The 20,307-nt window shown below is 37.5% G+C and overlaps 1 protein-coding gene across 1 annotated transcript in view; it reads right to left on the reverse strand.

The window, feature by feature from the left end:
- The window catches only part of gap43 (growth associated protein 43), a 189,076-nt gene extending 183,742 nt beyond the window's left edge, over positions 1–5,334 (reverse strand). Inside the window, exon 1 of the mRNA XM_059968196.1 lies at positions 5,145–5,334. Within this exon, the coding sequence (XP_059824179.1) occupies positions 5,145–5,174 (30 nt within the window). The 5' untranslated portion in view covers positions 5,175–5,334. The remainder of the gene's footprint in view (positions 1–5,144) is intronic.
- Between the last annotated feature and the right edge of the window lie 14,973 nt (positions 5,335–20,307).

Below are 20,307 nucleotides of genomic sequence, written 5' to 3' on the forward strand. Positions count from 1 at the left end.
CAGTCTAAAGCTTTGACATCTGCTAGGAGTGGGAAACGTGCATCAAATGATCTGTGATTTAATTTGGCATATGATTGACCCCATACTATTGTCAGAAGTATTGAGAAGAATTGTGCACCAAAAAGCCAAGGCCAGCTCTCTGAGTAGCATGTTTGCACACAGAAGTACTTGACAGCACAACCAGACCTGAGGTAAACCCAATCTGCACGTGAAAAGTGTATTAACGGGTAGGACCAATATTTTTGCTCTGGTTTGTGAGCCAGATGGGTTTTTTTTATTAAGAAAGGTGGAAAATGAACTTACCAGAACCTCAAATTCATAATAGAATTTATGGGCAACTATTTAGATATTGGAAATCATTTTCAAAATTAAGATCTCAAAAATATATAACAATAAAAAGTACAAAACAGAACAAAGTTAAAATGGCAACCAGAAAGTCTTAATGTCCATGTGCATACATTGAAGGAATTAAGATTATTCCTGTAAACAATAGGTGACTCTCATATTCTTTTGTTGGCTGACATGCTGTCCATTTTATACATTATTTCTTTCTTCCAGTTGCCATTTACTGTGTAAAGTAGGATTGAGTCTCTTTCCATTCTAAAATAATTAATCTGTACTTTAACCATCAGGCAGTAAGTAGAAAAAGGTCATTCATGTTTTTTTTCATCAGATTGAAGTAGAACTGAGCGGAATTTGGTCTCATATAAAACGAGATTTTTCACAAAATTGCTCTAGATGCTGAAACCAGAAGTCACAAGGTGCCAAGTATTCATGAGCTATAGCTGTGAGAACACTGATATAATGTTTCAAAAATATTAGTAGTGGGAAAAAATATCTTGTGCTTGTCTCCAATGGTGGTAAGACAGTATCAGAGGTGTGGAGTCTGTGGTTTCCTTATGCAACATAGTATTAGCTTGAAACACATAAGCAGTGCTCCGACTGAAGATTCTCAATGGAGTTCATATCTAAATTAAAAGCTAAAAAATTAGATGCCTCAATGTATTACATTAAAGTTAAAGAACAAGCTTAATTTATCTTGATGAAGAAAAGCATGGAGAACAATTAAAGCCTTATTTTGGCACTAGACTTTAGTTTATGCAGTTAACTGCAATCTTAACATGGAGAATAATTGCTTAATCCCTTTAAATAGATTCAGATGTCAGCTTTATGGTTCCAAATACTTCATGCCATATTCAGTCTTATTTACTATAATCATTGCTGTGTATTTTATACTACAAATGCTTAAACATCAATTTAAGCAGCTTTCCTTGACGAAACAATGAATGAAAACATTCCCAAAAAAAGGGTATGAAATGAGGATAAATTCTGCTAAGTGGAAAACTGAGAAGGTGGATTTGATTTATTTACAATGTTACATAAAGTTTAAAATTAATTTATTGAACAGCACAAAAATTCAAAATTATTGAAAAATGACATTTAGAAATAATGTGATTTAAAAAAATAATTTAACATTAGTTTTAGAAATATATAACAGCAAATGTTTAGACAATTTTGAAAACCATCTTGCTTTTCTTTCCCTCTTAAATATATGCATCTTCTTATGAAGCTTTAATACCTTCTTTGTCCTCCTAATACTCTCCCTTTACTAGCATTGCCTGAGGACACACCTTACAACAGCAGCATACTCCAGGTCTCCAATAATGTACGTCTTGGCTGTCTGCCAGAAGGCACACAACCAACTTTTCTTTCCCTCCCACTGGGAGGCGTCTGCCCTCAACTGGGATGTGTTTTTCAATATAATTAGAAACCAGAGACATAAAATAGAGTTTATTACAATGGTCTGATTCCCTTTATACATCCACCTAGGCAGTGAAAAGTCATTTCTCCAGAAAGACCACTCAATGATGTACGATGAGTGTGTATTAGCTATATATATTTTATATACATAAGGCATACAAGTCATATTTTTGAAGATAGCAGCTGAAAAATCTTCCAAACAAAGCTGAACTATTGATTAAACCTAATAGAATGATGTTGCATTATATTCATGGCTATAATATTCATCCTGAAATCAAATTGAACAAATAATTTTAAAGTTTTTGAAAAATCTAACTGAGTAATGTCTGAACTGCTTCTCCCAATAACTATGCATAGTGCTGGCAATTATAGGATTTTATATTGCAGAATATAAAAGGCTTTAGCACAGATTGTCATTAAGCCAGTGATTTGTGCAACATTTTATATAGTGTCAGTGGACAAGGTGGGGGAAAATATGGAACAGTTCAGTAGTTGACAGTTGTCACAAATTTCTGGATCAAGCTGGTGTTTCCTCACATGGAAATATATTGTTAGTCTTCTGGGTGGGCCAAGGCTTCTCAGGAAACAGTTTAGAAATCAGCTTTAGGTTTACAGCTTTGGTAATGTCTAATGATTTATGTCGTAGGAAGGTTCAAAGTGATTGAATATGTAGTCATTTAATTATATATTATAAATATTTTATCTGTTTGTACTAATTAATTTTGAATGCTACACAGAATAAAACCTCTTCATAAGTCAGAAAATTTTATTTTTGATGTGACATACAGGCTATACCAACACACAAAAAAAATCATGTTTTTTTCATGGAATACTTATATATTAACTTGAGCATATATAAACAACATGTTAGTCTATTGTGTAATAAGAGCTCATCACTTAGCACAAAGGTTTACATCATCAGCATGATTCAGAAATGATGATGCAAATTCTCTTGAGGGCTGGCAACCTACTTTCTTTCTGATTCAGAGAGCAGTCCCTACATTCTTAGTTTTACAGGAATAACAATTACCCTGAAAAACGATTAAGGCTGCCCAGAAGTCAATCTTTCATTGTCTATTTGCACTGTCTTTTTGCAATTGTAGAAGGAATGAATGATAAACTTTTCTATTCGCTTAATCAAAAGCCTTCCCACGTAATTACTAATAGATGACTGCAGATATTAGGAACTCTTACAAATTCAGCAGTCATCATGATATCTGGATGCTTTGAACTATTGCTGCAGCCTGCCTGGAAATTTATATATGTATATATATATATATATATATATATATATATATATATAGTAATTGAAAGCATTTCCTTGAACAGAACAAAGCACTTCTGTAAAGATGTGTGTGCTTAGAACAGCCGAATGTTGTTTGAACATCCTAGACACCTGAACTGAGTCCAGGTCAAACCATAGGGGATGAATTGAATTAGGAACTAATGAACACTCTGCTCTGCATTATTAATGATTAATAAATACTGGTTTAATTCAAGCATAAAACAAAAACCATTACTCAGCACACACTTACTCTTTTATTGCAGTCAACGCCTTTTTATAGGAGTTACGATATAGTTACCAAAATTCTATCTTTACAAATTGTTTATCTAATACAGGGTCTCCGCCCTAATGTCTTTATTTAGCTGATTAATTTATGTATACTGTTGCATTGTGAAAAAATAATATTATTTTTTCTTTCTAGTTTATTTATGCAATTTGCAAATTAAATTTTAGAGGATATTTATGAAGATTGATATTTGTACAATGGTGCATCTCTCTAAGCAAATCTGATTTCATAGATAATATGGTCTGATTTTTGGGTGAGGTAATGGATACACTTTGAAGAACATTGGCAGCATCAGATTCTAAATTTAATTTTACCTTATCCATCAGTTTAAAATAAATTTGTCTATAATTCAATTATATCATTACAGACAGCATTGATTAATGAAGCTTCTATTGCATATACTATTAAATCCCTTTTTAACTGATTAAAGGATAAAACAATAATTCTATTCTGTTTCCTGGCTAAGTCAGAATATTCAGTTTAATTTGAAAGTTAAGTTTTTCAAGAATACCTTAATATTCTTTCAACACAATTATTGTAAAATACAATAATTGGTTGTCAAATGTGGGGATTAGATCTACCAATCCAACAACTAGACTGAAACATAGAAGATTGTTGCTCATGCTGTGATCACCCATTCAAATCTTTATTACAAAGTTGGCATAGGTCACCTGTCCATGAGGAGCATTTTCCAAAAAAAATTGTCCTTACATTTCTTGCACAGATAATCATTTCATACAACAGAATTAAGGGAGAGGTATTTCCTATTTGTCGAAGTAAAATTAAGATTTCAACCTCCTTTTACATATGATTGGGCATTGTTCTTTGTTTTCTTTAATCATTTTTATTCACCTTACTATTTTTAGGGTTTTAGTGTAAAACATCCTCTTTCATGGATTAAAAATTAGAAACAAGCCTGCATTTAAAAAATCCAGAACACAAAGGAGAGTTAGGAAAGACTCCACCACAAGGACCAGCATAGAGTGTTAGCTAGCCTTGCATGCTAGGTGCCACTCCCAAAGCTGGACCTCTGCAGCCAAACCACACGATCGCACGTTGAAATTCCAGTGCAAGATTCAGCTAAATAGCTGAAAAACTGGCCATTTACAAAAAAAAATCTCCCTTCATCCTGATTAACACAGCAGTACAGTATCTACGATTACTAATTTTTTTGTTACTGCAGCAATGACCTTTGTGCATAATGGTGTGATTGTTTTAGATATATTTGTTCTAATTCTTAGTTGTTTTCAACTAATGTGTAATTTAAATCGGCCATTGGCTAAAATCACAGAGACTTAGCATCATGCTTGTTGAATATCAAACCAAAAGGCATTTTCAAATGAAGCACTGGCAGAATCCAAATGCTGTGCTGAACCTGATGCATTTCAGGTATTTAAACTCCTTTAGCTGTTGAAAAAAAATTCTTAAAATGAAACAGTCAGAAAGTCAGAACCAAATATAAATTGTCACAATCTTTCAATTCATAATTCACTTGCAATCATTAAAAAGCTGCCATTACTCATGTAATAATTTTATTATCAGATCTTACTAAAATGAAACAAAGCATTAATACATACAAAGCATCATGTTCATTTTTTCCTTTCCCCCATTTCATAATTTAATTTTCAGAAAAGCAATGGTCATGCAAACATATCATGTATTGTCACAAAATATTAAGTCAAGCATTTTTTTTCCAATTATAAATTTCAGACATTTATATTGCTAAAAATATTTCAATTTCTACTCCTAAAAAGATATATATCACTGCAGAAATGTGGCTCCAAAAAACTGAAAAAAGACAATATTTTGTACCTGTTTAGTTCTTCTAATGCAGCACAACATGATGCCTGTATCCCTTTCTTTTCCTCTCCCTTCCTATTCTCTTTCTTGCTGCTCTCTCACTCCCTCTCTTCCTGTCTCTCACTCCCTCTCTCTGTCTCTCTTGTACACACAGGCACTGCCGACAGCTGCACAGTCAAATGCTGCTGATACTCTCCTACCAGTTCACCCCCCACCCCCACTACCAATACCACCACCTCCCACCCACCCGTGCCACCACTCCCAGACAGCTCATTAAATATTAAACATCACTTCTGCACCCTTAGTGGCCACTCTCTAAGTGTTCACGTTTCTGGAGTATTAACAATTTAAGTACTGAATGTCTTTAAGCATCTTATGACATATATTCAGATATGTTACCACAATTTATAATGAGAATACTGTGTATATTCAGAATAATATGTTAAGGCAAGTAGCAATACATTCAATAAACCATTTTCCAAATTAATTGTCCGAATCCTTACAAAAATAGACATTTATTTGTATTTTATTTTTTGAAATGATGCCAAAATGCTACAAGAGCATCACACAATTAATGAAGTGATCTGCCACGCCCTAACCGTGGTGCTGTACAGGACGAGTCTGACAAATTGATTTTAACCCTCTCATGAATAATAGAAATTGCAAGGTTTGGGGCATTTTTTAACACTGCTTTATGATTGCATATTTCTCTTTAACCCAGCTGCTGAGCATTAACCCTTAAAATTCTGCAAGCTTTTTTGTCCCAACAAAGCAATTAATATCTATGACTGACAACAAAGAACAAAAAAAATCATTAATTTCAATTTTAAAATAAAAAAAACACCCTGCTAGATTTTTTTTTGTTAATTACAAACCAAAGCAAGGCTACAGTAATACATTATATTAGATTTTTTTAAAAAGCATATCATTCACAAAATGGAATCTCCTGCATCACTCAGCTGGTCGAATTCCTTATAACAGCAAGAACATAAATATCAAGCTGCAGGTTTAAACCTATGGTTAATATTGGAGCATTTCTAAATAAAGCATATTAAATTAATCACATAAATAATTTTAAAGTCAATTCTAGAGTAGTTTTTTTTAATTACTTGATGATGTGAAATAATGTGAATAAATCTATAAAAAGGGAAGAATTTAAGACAGGCAAAAGAGCAAGTAAAATCTTCCACCATAGTTTAATAATAATTTGTTGTGAACGTTATCATATCTTACGAAATTTTACATTATTGTACTTTATTTGGCATGAATAAGGATTCATTTCATTTCAATTGGCCAGACAAGTAAGATGGAAATTCTAAGTGACAGTGAGTGAATGGTCTGATAGACAGCTGTAATGGAAGTGGCAGATAGTGGCAGATATGTGGTGAAGTGTAAAGGGTCAGTAGCATAGAGCAGGAATAGCATTGGCTAAAATGATCAAACAAAATACAAACACTGGGATGGTATAAAAGTATGAAACACAAAATTAAGCTGAGCTCTACTGTGTAGTATTTTTTATGCTTGTGAAAGAATTTGATCAGAATCATAATTATGTCATTCTATCTTCTCAACTTTTGATCCAGGGCTTCTGAAGTGCAAATGTATGAAAACACAGTAATGTCAAATAGCATTGCCTGCTGAATAAATATCACTTGTGCAAATTTCTGTCATGAACTCAAAGCCCACAGTAGACAAAGACCCCAAGCAAAGTCTCAACAAGCTGAGGTGCCTTAGCAACAGGTTTGTTGCTTTGCTTCATATACTTCAAAATATCTTCTTCATGATCAATCTCAAGCACCAGGAACCAGTCCATTCCCACTTCCTCAAACCACCTCATCTCCCCTTTTTAAGTGCTTTTTAACTACCTGAAGCTTGCAACACTTTGGAGGCACCATGCAGTACATTGCAACAATGGTTGTGTCAGTTTGCTCTTGCTTGTCATATTTCCTGTAACTTGGAAATTATTTCTGCTCCACTATTACTAGTGTCTAGGTAGCAGGAAGATATGATTGAGGAATGAGTGAAGTCAGTAGTCCCTTTCTAGCTGAGTATGTAAGGAACACCCTAGGATATTATACTTTCAAGAAAAGGAGCCCAAATCTAATATGAGTATCAGGTAGACCATGGACTGGGATGGCACGTAGACACTCTCTTGCGTTGTCATACTACTGCCAAATGAAACAATGTTCCTCTGGACCGAGGTGCAAAACACAATATATATACTGTAACTCACACACAGTACATAAAGTAATATTACCACAAATAAATATTCATGAAGTTTGACATTTAGCATAAAGTGCATTTATGACACAAGTTTGGAAGTAAACAGTATAACGCTACGGGTTCCTAAGGTTGTCATAGCAATGGGGGAGGGGTTAATAAGAATAAGCACCCACCACCTATCAAATGCTCCCAATGTCATGTGTCTCAGATAGCCTCTGACAACCAAGTTCAACTCCAGGCCTTCATCTGTGGCTTAGTTACTAAGTCCAGTGGATCTGTTTCTACTAACAGTAGATGTGGCAAAGGTGGGTTAAAGTTAATTGCTTTGGGCAGATGGGGCTCATCATCTGTGATTGGCAGCTGATCTAGGTGAAAGAGAACTCTGATCTCAAACTTCCACTGACTTGCGGCTGTACCCGCTCACGGGGAAGTCTTCAAGATTCCCTAAGGCAGTCCTATGTTGAATTCTGCACTGGCCGGCCGTTGGTGCCAAACTGCATTGGTCTCAGCTGTTCCTTTAGATTCATCAGCTGTGTGGAGAGGGGACACCTGTTGCATAGGCAAAGCTTGCTCTACATTTTATACTGCCCTGACTTGCATATCAACTTCGATGCAGACAGCTAGGGCGCAACAACCACAGTCCACCCTGACCAATGGAATTTCTTACTTATAACACTACTGTCAATTCATATGTGACCTGCGTGGTGGCAGAGAGTTCAATAATCTTGCAACCTGTGGGATGAAGCTGCATCCCATCCTAACAGTCCTTATCCTAATGCTATAGTACCTCCCGCCTGATGCTAGGGGATCAAAGAGATTGTGGGATGGATAAAAAAGATCCTTCACAATGCTAAAGGCCCTGCATAGACAATGCTCCTGAAGCTTGACATGATCCAGGATCATGCATAGCATCTGCCACCTTTTTTTCTTTTAGCACATACTGCATGTGTTAGAGCCTTGGAAGATTTTTTATGTTTGGATGCTCAACTCAATGTTGAACATTTGATAGTGTGGATCAGGAGATTCACTCTAGAATAGCAGACACTGTAACGCTTGCTTTGAATGAAGGCAATATTTAGTGGCCTCTGTAGGTGTCTCTCAGCCAAGCAAACTTATAGTTTCCCCTACTTCCTGAGTACCGGTGACTATCTCTATTGCTTGCTTTGACATCCTGCATTCACTTATCTTGCTGCAGCAGCAGGTTGTGATCCATTGTCCAACTCAGCATAGGGATTGTCCTCAAGCATACTCCTTATTTTCCCAATTAATGTGACCAATCCACCACTTGCGAAATTACCTTTAAAATGAATGCACGCTGATGGATTATGCATGGTTCGGAATTTCTTAATTGGTGCCCTTGTCCTGCCAGGAGTTGATAGATGCATCAGAGGCAATGAAGGTGTAAACTCAAGATTTACATACTGTATATTGCCCATGACTCACTGTTGCACAGGAGTGAATAAGGTCACTGAAGTGGGCAAGGTTGTGCAGCTATCTATCAACTCAGGTGTCTGTAAATAGGTACTCTATGTGGATAGGTGAAAGTTATGTAAGTGCAGAAGTGAGAAAAATCTGACAGAGAGTTAGTGCCAGAACAGCAGCATTCTAAGGCTTTGTTGTTAGTATCTCAAGCTCTCAAATTCCACCCCATAGAAGGACAAGGGCATGAGACACATGGGAGCGTGACCACATGCAAAATCCCCTCCAAGGCGCACACTATTCTTAACTGGAAGTGTTTTGTTGCTTCTTTATTGTTGCTGAGTATAAATTCTGAGAGTCAATAGCTATTTGTTCTGCATTGGAACACTTCAAGAGGACAGCCACCCCATGATTTATAAAGGACAATGACTGATAACTACTTCTGAATATAAGTAAGATACAATATTCCCACTCAGGTCATTTCTCCTTTCATCTGTGGCTAACCCTGTTCCATACTTCCTTCTTGAGGTCTAGATTTGAAGGGCAAGGCCAGCATTCATTAACAATCCCTGAATAGTCTTGAGAGGGTGGTGGATGATGTGAGCCACCATATTGAAAAGCAGCAGTTTTTCTAGTGTGGGTGTACCTACACTATTGTTGGATAGGGAGCTTCCAAGGATAAGACACAGTAGTGATGAAGGATTGGAGATAAGCTTCAAAATCAGGATGCTGTACAACTTGGAGAACAAATTTCAGGTGATGGTAATCTCATGTACCTGTTGCTTATCCATTTTAGAGGTGGAGATTGTGGCTGTGTGATTGGAGTAGCATAGATGAATGACTGTCGAATGTTCTGTACATGGCTCATACTATATTTAAGCTCTCTAGTGCTGAAGGAAATTAATATTTAGTGTGGTTGATGGGGTGCCAATCAAGTGGTATTTGAATCAATAGAGGGTATTGAATTCTTGAGAGTTGTTGGCAGAGCAGTCATCCAGGCAGGTGTAAGTATTCCAGACTGGTGCCTTGTAGATGCCGAAAAGGTGTCAGGAGGGGAGTCACTCACTACAGCATACCTTGCCACTGATCTGCTGTTGCAGGCTTTGTGCTTACTGTATATGGCTGGTCTAAATGAGTTTCTGGTCAATGATGACTCCTGGGAATTTGATAATGAGAGGATCAGTGATGGTAATGATAAAGGTAAGTGGTTATATTTTATTTTCTTACAATGGTCATTGTCTGATGGTTTGATTAAATAAATATTACATATCACTTCTCAGTTCATGTTCTGCCTGTTGTTTAGTTCATGCTAGATGCTAGGTCTGGCAGCCTCGGTTGCTGAGGAAGTGTGAATGCAATTAAACATTCCACAATGAGAAGTAAATACTCTCATCGCTTGGGATTATTGATGCCCGACATCCTTTGTGAAGACATGATCCAGCCACTGGAGTGAATTCACCTTGATAATCATTCACTTCAGTTTCACTGGAGCACTTTGATGGTATATATGCCAAACACTGCTTTGATGTCAAGGACATTCACCTCACCTCACCTCACATCACCTCACCTCGAGAATTCAGCTATTTGATCTATTTTTGGATTAAAGCTTTCATAAATTTTGGAATAAGCAGTCCTGACAAAACCCAAACTGGGCATTGGTGAGTGGACTCATTGAGGGAAAGTATGCTTGGATTCACTCTTGTTTACACCTTCTATCACTTTACTGATGGCTTACTCACCAGTAAGTAACTAGCTGGATTGGATTTGGATAAAATTTTGTGGACAGGATATATTTTTTCTTGTGACTGTCACTTTCACACCTAGTTTATTCATCATCAAGCCAAGCACCCTAAACTAAATATTCCAAATAGCTTTACATCAAAACTTTTACTTATAAGTTGCTTTGATAGGGAAAAGTGAGTCTATCTGCTCTTACTCAATTGACTTTCTGAGGACATTCAAACAGCATAAATCTCATTGTGGAGAAAAGTTTATGTAAAATGGGCCCTTAGGTTGATATTGTGAATGGAAAGGTCCTGCAGCTTCTTCAGCCTGGAGCCTGGTTTTATAAAAACGTTCTTTAGAAAAAAAAAACTGCTTTCCATTAGGATGTGCTGGGGAGAATTTTGGTCACATTTTTCATTAATTTTAAGCCTTGGTGGTCATTCAGAGGTTTAATTACTCTTGATGATATTGCATACAGATTGGAGTTAGTGGATGATGAGCTCAATTATAGATGATTTTTGCCCCAACCAGATTATCTTTCACTCAAAACTGGATGCAAATTTGGTTCTAGTGCAATCCTCCACTTCTACACACTTGAATGCAGTATGGCTTTCAAACTCTGGATCTGAATTCATTTCCGAGTAGTCAGACTGATTGTTTTCACTTGAGATTTGAAATATAAATAATGGAGAAACTTATCTCCATGAAACTGTGCTCCTATAGAGGAATAAAGAGAAAGCTCTGTCAAGTAATGCAAAGTACTAAAAGTGGTTCAAACTCTAGTTCCAGTCAATATTAATTAAATTGGGAAACCTCCTATAATAAAACATAAACATCCACAAAATATTGAACTGTATTGAAAGAAATCATGAGCGTTCTGCAGATGACTCAATATTCTTTATTGTGTTACAACATTATAATCCATCAATTGTGTTGCCATTCAGCAATAGTATCTATTGGATTTACTCTTGAAACCAGATGTTGAAATGTTGTTGGACAGTGGAAGATTTACAAATATCCTTGAACCTGTCTTTGTATCTCTGGTTCAACACTTTTTGAAACACATTTGAAAGCTACACATTTGAAAGTACCCCCAAATTGGAAAAGGCACAAGTGTCAATCCATTAATGTTTTTAAAATACAGCAGTTCAGTCTTCCACAAAGTTAACTTTAAGCTCTAAACAGAGAGAATAAAATCTTCTTTTCAGAGTGGGAATAATTAATTTACAATTTTCTTTTAAACTTGTTTTTTGTCTTATCTCTCAATGTTTTGATGTACAATGGCTATGGAACTCAGGTAAGTCAATTTGTGGAGTCTTCTGTTGCTAAAAACTTGCTACAAGGAGCTGGATATCTGGCTGAAATTGAATGCAGTCCAAATAGTCTAGATTTGTTGTTTTTTTTTAATAAGTTCAAAACAAGACAAAGACCATCTGGAAAAGAAGGAACCTGTTGCACTAAACCAGGGGTGTCAAACTCATTTTAGGTCACGGGCCGGATTGGGCAAAATGCAGCTTCATGCGGCCGGATCAGTCGGGTGCGTGCGAACGCAGCTTTCATTGCCTCCATTTTCTCAGCCTGTTCTCAAGTGTCTCAGTCTCTGCTGTAACTACAAAGTGTTTCACTTCACAAATTCCGTTTCTTATGAAGAAGACTGCTGAGCAAGCATTATTTTTATGATTGGTATTAACTTACAATCATAGGCTTCATATCGCCGGGCCATTAATTAAAATAATAGATCTATCTAAAATTATCTCGCGGGCCGGATATGGCCCGTGGGCCTTGAGTTTGACATCACTGCAATAAACTGTCAAGTATTGTCCCAAGGCTGTATACAGGGGCTTGGAGAAGTATTCAGCCCCCAACTCTTTGTTCACTTAAATGAGTATTACAATGGATTTTGATCAATTTAAATGAGAATTTTTATTTGTGGATCATATGCTCCATTTTTTCCACAGTAGAGCAGATGAAACAGGGAAAATTGAAAGGCACACAAAACTAAAAAAATCAAACATTAACATGTCAGCAGTTCAAAAGTATTCATCCCCCATTGCTCAGTATTTAGTTGAACCACCTCTTGCAGCTATTACAGCCAGTAGTCTTTTTAGATAAGTTTCTATTGCCATTGCACAGTGTGATGGAGCAAGATTTGCCCATTCCTCTTTGTTAAATTGCTCAAGCTGAGCCAGATTAGTTGGGGAGCAGCGGTGGACAGCAATCTTGTGGTCTTGACAGAGATGCTTGATTGAGTTAAGGTCAGCACTCCAACTGAGCCACTCAAGGACTTTAATTTTCTTCATTTGGAGCCACTCCATGATTGCTCTGACAACTTGCTTTGTGTCATTGGCCTGCTGAAAGATGAATTTCCTCCCCAGCTTAAGTTTTGTGGCAGAGGCTAGCTGTTTTTTATCTGTGTAAATCGGAAATAAAATCACAAGCTCGCTGATAATTAAGACTGGCACACCTCAGGGGTGTGTGCTTAGCCCACTGCTCTACTCTCCCTGTACCCAATACTGTGTGGCTAGGCATAGCTCAAATGCCATCCATAAATTTGCTGATGATAGAACTATTGTCGGCAAAATTTCAGATAGTGACAAGAGGGCGTACAGGAATAAGATATATCAGCTAGTTGAGTGGCGTTGCAGAAACAACCACACACTCAATGACCAAAGAACTGATGAACTGATTGCAGGCTTCCAAAAAGGAAAAGATGGGGGAACACACACCAGACCTCACAGAGGGATCAGAAGTGGAAAAAATGAGCAATTTCAAATTCCGGGGTTCAATATCTCTGAGGATTAAATCCAGACCCAACATATTGATGCAGCAACAAAGAAGGCATGACAGTAGCTATATTTTATTAGAAGTTTGAGGAGATCTGATATGTCATCAAAGACACTCACTGGTAGGGGGGATGGGGAGGATACTGTACAGGATCAAAATAAGCTGCAGGGAATTGTAAACTTAGTCAGCTCCATCATGGGAATCACCCTCTGTAGTATCTAGGACATCTTCAAGGACCAATGACTCAAAAAGGCAGCATCCATCTTTAAGGACCTCCAACACCCAGTTCATGCCTAATTCTCATTGCTATCATCAGGCCCGAGATACAAAAGCACACACTCAGCGATTTCCCTCTGCATCCAATTTCTGAATAGACATTGAGCCCATGAACATTACCTCGGTAGTTTTTTAAAAATTCCTATTTTTGCACTACTTATTTAATTTAACTATTTTATATAGATACTCTTACTGTAATTAAAATTTTATCTATTATTAGGTATTGTATTGTACTCCTGCCACAAAGACAACAAACTTCACAATATTTTATGTTGGTGATATTCAACCTGATTCTGATATTTAACAGCATTCATCTTACATTCAATCCTGTCCAAAATTCCAGTCCTTTTTGCTAAGAAGCAATCCTATAATATGATGCTGCCTCCACCATATTTTACAGTAGTGATGGTGTTACATATTATTGCTGATACATAGTATTAGACTTATGCCACATGAAATGTTTTGAGCTGAGGCTAAGAAGTTCCACCTTAGTCTAATCAGACCGCAAGATCTTCATCCACATCTTCACAGTATTTTTTACGTAACACTTTTTAAGTCTTAATGGCAAAGATATGCAATTTTTAAAGCCAGGACTTCTTCATTACCACTCTTCCATAAATACCATCTTTGTGCAGGGCCTTAAAGATCTTGGAAAAAGATCTTGTGGTCTGATTAGACTAAAGTGGAACTTTTTGCCGTTTTTTGCCGTTAAATCTAATACTATGTACCAGCAATACTATGTAACACCATCACTACTGTAAAGTATGGTGGTGGTACCATCATGCTATGGGGATGCTTTTCAGCAACAGGGGCTGGAATTCTGGTCAGGATTGAATAGAAGATGAATGCTCCTAAATATCAGAATCAGGTTTAATATCACCTGCATATGTTGTGAAACTTCTTGTCTTTATGGCAGCAGTACAATACAATAAAGATAGTAGAACTATGAACTTCATCTCCAGTTGCTGCCACTGACTTTCGCAGCTCACTCAGAGTGACTGTTGGCATCACAGTACCCTCTCTTATAAATGCCATTTTTCTCCAGTGACTAAGTTTAGAGGGGCAGACAAACCTTGGCTATGTAGCTGTTTCATATATTTTCCCACTTTTACACAATGGATTGAGTATGTTCAGTGCCTTTGAGATGGCCTTGTACCCTTTCTCAGATTTGTGCTTCTCTACTATCATTTCCCTGACTTGACTTAAATGCTCTTTTGTTTTCATTTTGGTTTGGTCTGATGAAAACCTACCATACTGTTGGACCTTACAGAAAGGGTACATACAGTATTTTTACGTATTCATTGAAAAAGGTGATCCTCCAGTTTTCTTCATCAACAAATTGGTTGATTTGGTAAGGTAATATTGCACCTGAGGAAAGTTAGTGTAGTAATTACAAAAGGGATAAATACTTTTTTCATCCTTTTAATTTTGGTTTTTAATTTTTAGTAAATTATTGATAGGTTTTGAAATTTTTCTTTAGATTTGACATGATGCACAATGTTCTATGGATTAGCTCAAAAATCCTACTCAATATCATTTAAATTTAGAAAATGAGACCGTAAAATGTGAAAATAGTTGTGGGGTCTGAATACTTTTTCAAGGCGCTGCATACTTGGAAACATAATTATCTGGTAGATATCACTTTACTACTTCACTATGGAGTTGCAAATAACAGATATCATTCTTAGACATAATTTAACATGTTACAAAGAATATTATTACAGAACACAATGCTGTGAATCTAATCCAAACTGTAGATAAAGATCTCATCTGCCTTGGTTGATAGTCCTTTGTGAAGTTAGTTTGATTGATCTCAAGGCAGTTATAGAATTAAATAGCGCAGAAGAATTCCCAATCAATCTTACCTTTAGCAGCTCTTTGGCAGAGCCATCCAACTAGCACTATAACCTCTCTCCACAACCCTATTTACTTTCACCTCCAAAGAATTCATCCAATTTCCTTCAGAGAGTTATGACTGAGTCAACATCCACCACTTTTTAAAGAAACACCAAATAAACTCAGGACCATGACATAAAACCATGCATGGTAGAATGAAGGACCCTGTGGAAGATCCTAACAATTCTGGACAATGTTTAGCATCCTTTCATGCCACCTTGGCTGAACAGAGGAGCACTTTCAGTAATAGACTAAGACAACTGCGCAGCTCCAAAGACCGATATATGAGGTCATTCTTACCCTCGGCCATTAGGCTAAATAATGAGTCAACCTGTAGCCGGGGAATTGATGATCCCTCCTGTTAAAATATTTGAAGTAACTTATTTTTTATTCTTCCTTACTTCTCTTCTAATATTTGTATACTTGTATATCTGTGCACTTGTAATGCTACTGTGACATTGTAATTTCTTTTGGGATCAATAAGAATCTATATCTATTTTGCTTCAGCTGGGCAAGTACATTATGAAGTTGTGTAAATGTAGAAAATTCTTCTTCTTCGGCTGTCCATTGATTTCGATGTAGACTGCAGCCTGAGCAAGGTTGCATGGAAGACCTGCAGTTGCCCAAGCTGCAAGTCTCCCCCTCCATGCCACTGATGTTGTCTAAGGGAAGGGCACTAGGCCAATACAGCTTGGCTGCTGGTGTTGTCGCAGAGCGATGTGTGTCCTTGCTCAAGGACGCAACACACTGCCTCAGCTGAGGCTCAAACTAGTGACCTTCAGATCACTAGACCAATGCCTTAACCATTTGGCCAAGCACCAACACAATGTAGAAAATAGGAATGTGCTGTTACTGTGGCTGTGGTTGTTGTCTTACTGATTGTGTTAAGATACATTGTTCGATATCAAGCTGCATGCAGCAAAAGGGCTTGAGGATTTTACTTAATTCAAAGAAAATTTTTTCTCCTAGAATATACCCTGAATCTTGGAGAACATCAAGTATGCTAGAAAAGTAATAAAATTATTTTAAAATAACAGTTGCTAGCACCTTCACCAGCCCATGATACATAAGAAGATAGGGACATAAGAAATAGGAGCAGGAGTAGGCCATCTGGCCCATCAAGCCTGTCCCACCAGTCAATAAGATCATGGCTGATCTGTGCATAAATTCAGCTCCATCTACCTGCCTTTTCCCCATAACCCTTAATTCCTTTACTATGTAAAAACTGTTTCTAACTGTTTCTTAAATATATTTAGTGAAGAAGCCTCAACTGCTTCCCTGGGCAGAGAATTCCACAGACTCACCACTTTCTGGGAGAAACAGTTTCTCCTCATCTCTGTCCTAGATCTTCTCCCCTGAACCTTGAGTTAATGTCCCCTAGTTCTAGTCTCACCTACCAATGGAAACAACTTTCTTACTTCTATCTTATCTATCCCTTTCAAAATGTTGTAGTTTTGTATAAGAACCCCTCTCATCCTTCTGAATTCCAGAGAGTATAGTCCCAGGTGACTCAATCTCTCCTCATAGGTTAACCCCTTCATCCCTGGAGTCGACCTAGAGAACCTTCTCTGCACTGCCTCCAAAGCCAGTATATCCTTCCTCAAGTATGGAGACCAGAACTGCACACAATATTCTAGGTGCGGTCTCACCCTGTAGTGTTACAGCATGACCTCCCTGCTCTTGAATTCAATCCCTCTAGCAATGAAGGCCAACATTCCATTTGCCTTCTTAATAACCTGTTGTATCTGCAAGCCAACTTTTTGCGATTCATGCACAAGCACTCCCAAGTCACTCTGCACAACAGCATCCTGCAATCTTTCACTAGTTAAATAATAATCTGCTCTTCTATTATTCCTTCTGAAGTGGATGATCTCGCATTTACCAATGTTCTATTCAATCTGTTCATTTAGATTACATTCAATAACCACTTCATTAAGTGTAGGAGAGGATCCTGGTGTGATCTTCTGCAGTAGTCCATTGACTTCAAGGTTTGATGTGTGAACATTCAAAGATGATCTTCTGTTGTAATGCATAATTATTCCTGTTACTGTCGCCTTCCTGTCAGTTTGAACCAGTCCAGCTATTCTCCTCTGATCTCTCTCAATAACAAGGCATTTTTTGCCACACAGAACTGCTGCTCATTGTATGTTTTTTTTTGCTCTATTCTTTTTAAAGTCTAGAGACTGTTAAGTGTGAAAATCTCAGGAGATCAGTTTCTGAGGTACTCAAACCATCACATCTGATGCAAACAATCATTCAACGGTCAAAGTCACTTAGTTCACTTTCCTGGTGTATGGCCTAAAGAACAAATGGGCCTCGTAATCATGTCTGAAGGTTTTTAAGCATTGAGTACCTGCCATGTGATTGACTATTTTGCATTAATGAGCAAGTGTACCAGTGCATCTAATAAAGTGGCCACTGATTGTATATCCTAAACTTTTAACACAAACTGATGTACACACAGAGCAACTTATTCTGTCTTTTCCTCAGAGGCACAGTTGAAGATAAAGCAAGAACTGCTGACTCCACCCACCTAGCAGTCACCCATTCACCAAATTGCCATCAGAAAGACACTACAAGTCCATCACTGCCAGAACTCAACTCTGAAGCTTCTTTGCTGTAGCCGTCCAGGTTCTCGACAAAACTCAGGCGTGAAACCCTAACAGTCTCTGCACGACATCCATTAAATGGACTTTCCTGCTCTCCTTGTTCTGTTGATAACTATTTAATATGTCCATATATTCACATTTATTTAAGTTTGATTATTACATTTACACTAATTGCTGATTGCTCATGGCTGTTTGCATTATTATCTTGTAAATTGCTGGTTGCTGTCGTGTTGTCTGTTATGGTATTGTCCTATATGTTATGCTTGACACGGAACCATAATCAATTCTGGTACGTTTCACAAACTGGCAATAAAGTGATTCTGATTCTGATTCTGACAAAGATCCACTGCATGACCTCCCTGCATTTTATGCTGCCTCTGTGTTGTCCCACGTCCATGTTTCTGACAGATATCTGAGATACAATTGAGTGTGTGCCTGAAGTTTAAAAAAAATGCTTGGTAGGGCGGATTGAAGCCTGCCATCTCAGTTTGCTGTTAACCCAGCCCTGGAGCACCCAGGCACTGGGCTGATATCATAAATCTGTCACTGGAGACTTGTAGTGGGACAGTCTTCAGCTTGGAGAAATTGAGAGGATCTGGCATCCAACTGACGGTACTGTAAAGCTTAGTGAGCCTTTTTGTTTCAAATCAACAGCCAGAAAGATTCAATGTCCAGAAGCACAGGGGCAAACCTCCAATTTCCTTCCCACTTTTCCAGTTCAAGGACCTGCCAGGAAGGCTTCCTTATGTCAGGAGTATTTCTGGGCTATGTTAATCACTTAAGGGACAAGGCTCAACTAAAGCTAGGCCTCAAAAAACACAGGCTATTTTGATTCCATAGTGTGATTGATGAAGAATGTCCAAAGTACTTCTGTTATTATTGCACTAATTAAAAAAAGAGTTTAATATTTTTCAAAGATGACATTTCCATTCAACTCTGACAATAATAATAAAAAGTTTAGTCAGGTAATTCAAGGCTGTATTTTAATATATTGAAAGGGAGAAGCAGAGTACAAGTGGTCTGGTGACCTGAAATTTTCTGCAAGCGATTTATTGGAGCTTCCTGAACTCCTCAATCATATTAACGTGGTATTAGTATGTTAAACCCAGGCTTTCCAAGCAATTAGACTGAGTAAGCATAAAGACTTGATCTCATTCCTGGTACTGAAAGGCACATCTGCAGGTCTAATAAATAATGGATTCTGGAGTTGACTGCATAATGAATTGTATACTAGCAAAAGTTAACCTACTTAGTTCAAGCTACCCTGACTGCATGGCCAAACACATAGGAGATCAGATGATGGTGGCATCTGTCTTACTACTAAACTGCTGGAGTTATCATGGAAATCAATGTTGGAGCACAAGCTTGCCAGAGACAAGGTCTAACCAGACCCAAGTAACCCCCCCCCCCCCATAAACGAAATGTCAGTCTATTTATGTGAATAGGTTTCACGATTCCGTGAAACACAGTAAGAGAGATCTGTTTGAATTATTTTACTTTTTTTTAACTTTATTCTATATAGATTTCTGAAATCTATTTGTAATCGAATACATTTCAAATGCCTTCATCAATGGCAGGCTATCTATGGTCCATTCACCTCTCAGAATCTCTTGCTGAGTGTGGTGGATCAGGTCAGTTGGCTCCCGGAAACTGGAAGTGACGCTTGTGTGTGAGGACAGTCACAATGCTGGCAGGTTTGAGCAATGGGCCAGCTCCAACATGATCTGATCTGTTTTATTCTCTCCACATTTGCTGTATATACCCAATGTTTTCTGTCTCATTACTTCATTATTCAAGACATTGGATAATCTGGCGGGTGGTGTTGAGCATCAAATATGTGCAAGGTATTACATCTTGACTTATGGGAAGCCAATCAAAGCCACAAATCCCAGCACAGACTCATACCAACCGAGCTGACTGGTAGTAAAGTGGGTGTAGGGACTAGATGATAAAAACAATAGCAGAAACATTAATAAGTGGTCCATGTATATATGTCTCTCAACAAGCACTGCAAGAATCTGAGATGTAAAGTAACACCTTCAAACATCAGATCTTTTGAGACATTGGAAAGATTTACTGTTCTGCCCTGAACCCACCAAAATAGTTGTGTTTGAACATCAAGAAGACTTAGCCTCTGTCTGTGGATCCAGTGTAGACCCAAATAATCTTCAGTCTCCTGTATAAATACAGGTACACAGGGAGCTATTGTTCCTAACACCCCTGTTGTCCTCCTTTCGGTCATA

This window comes from Hypanus sabinus, chromosome 4, assembly GCF_030144855.1.
Source record: "Hypanus sabinus isolate sHypSab1 chromosome 4, sHypSab1.hap1, whole genome shotgun sequence".
Taxonomy (NCBI): domain Eukaryota; kingdom Metazoa; phylum Chordata; class Chondrichthyes; order Myliobatiformes; family Dasyatidae; genus Hypanus; species Hypanus sabinus.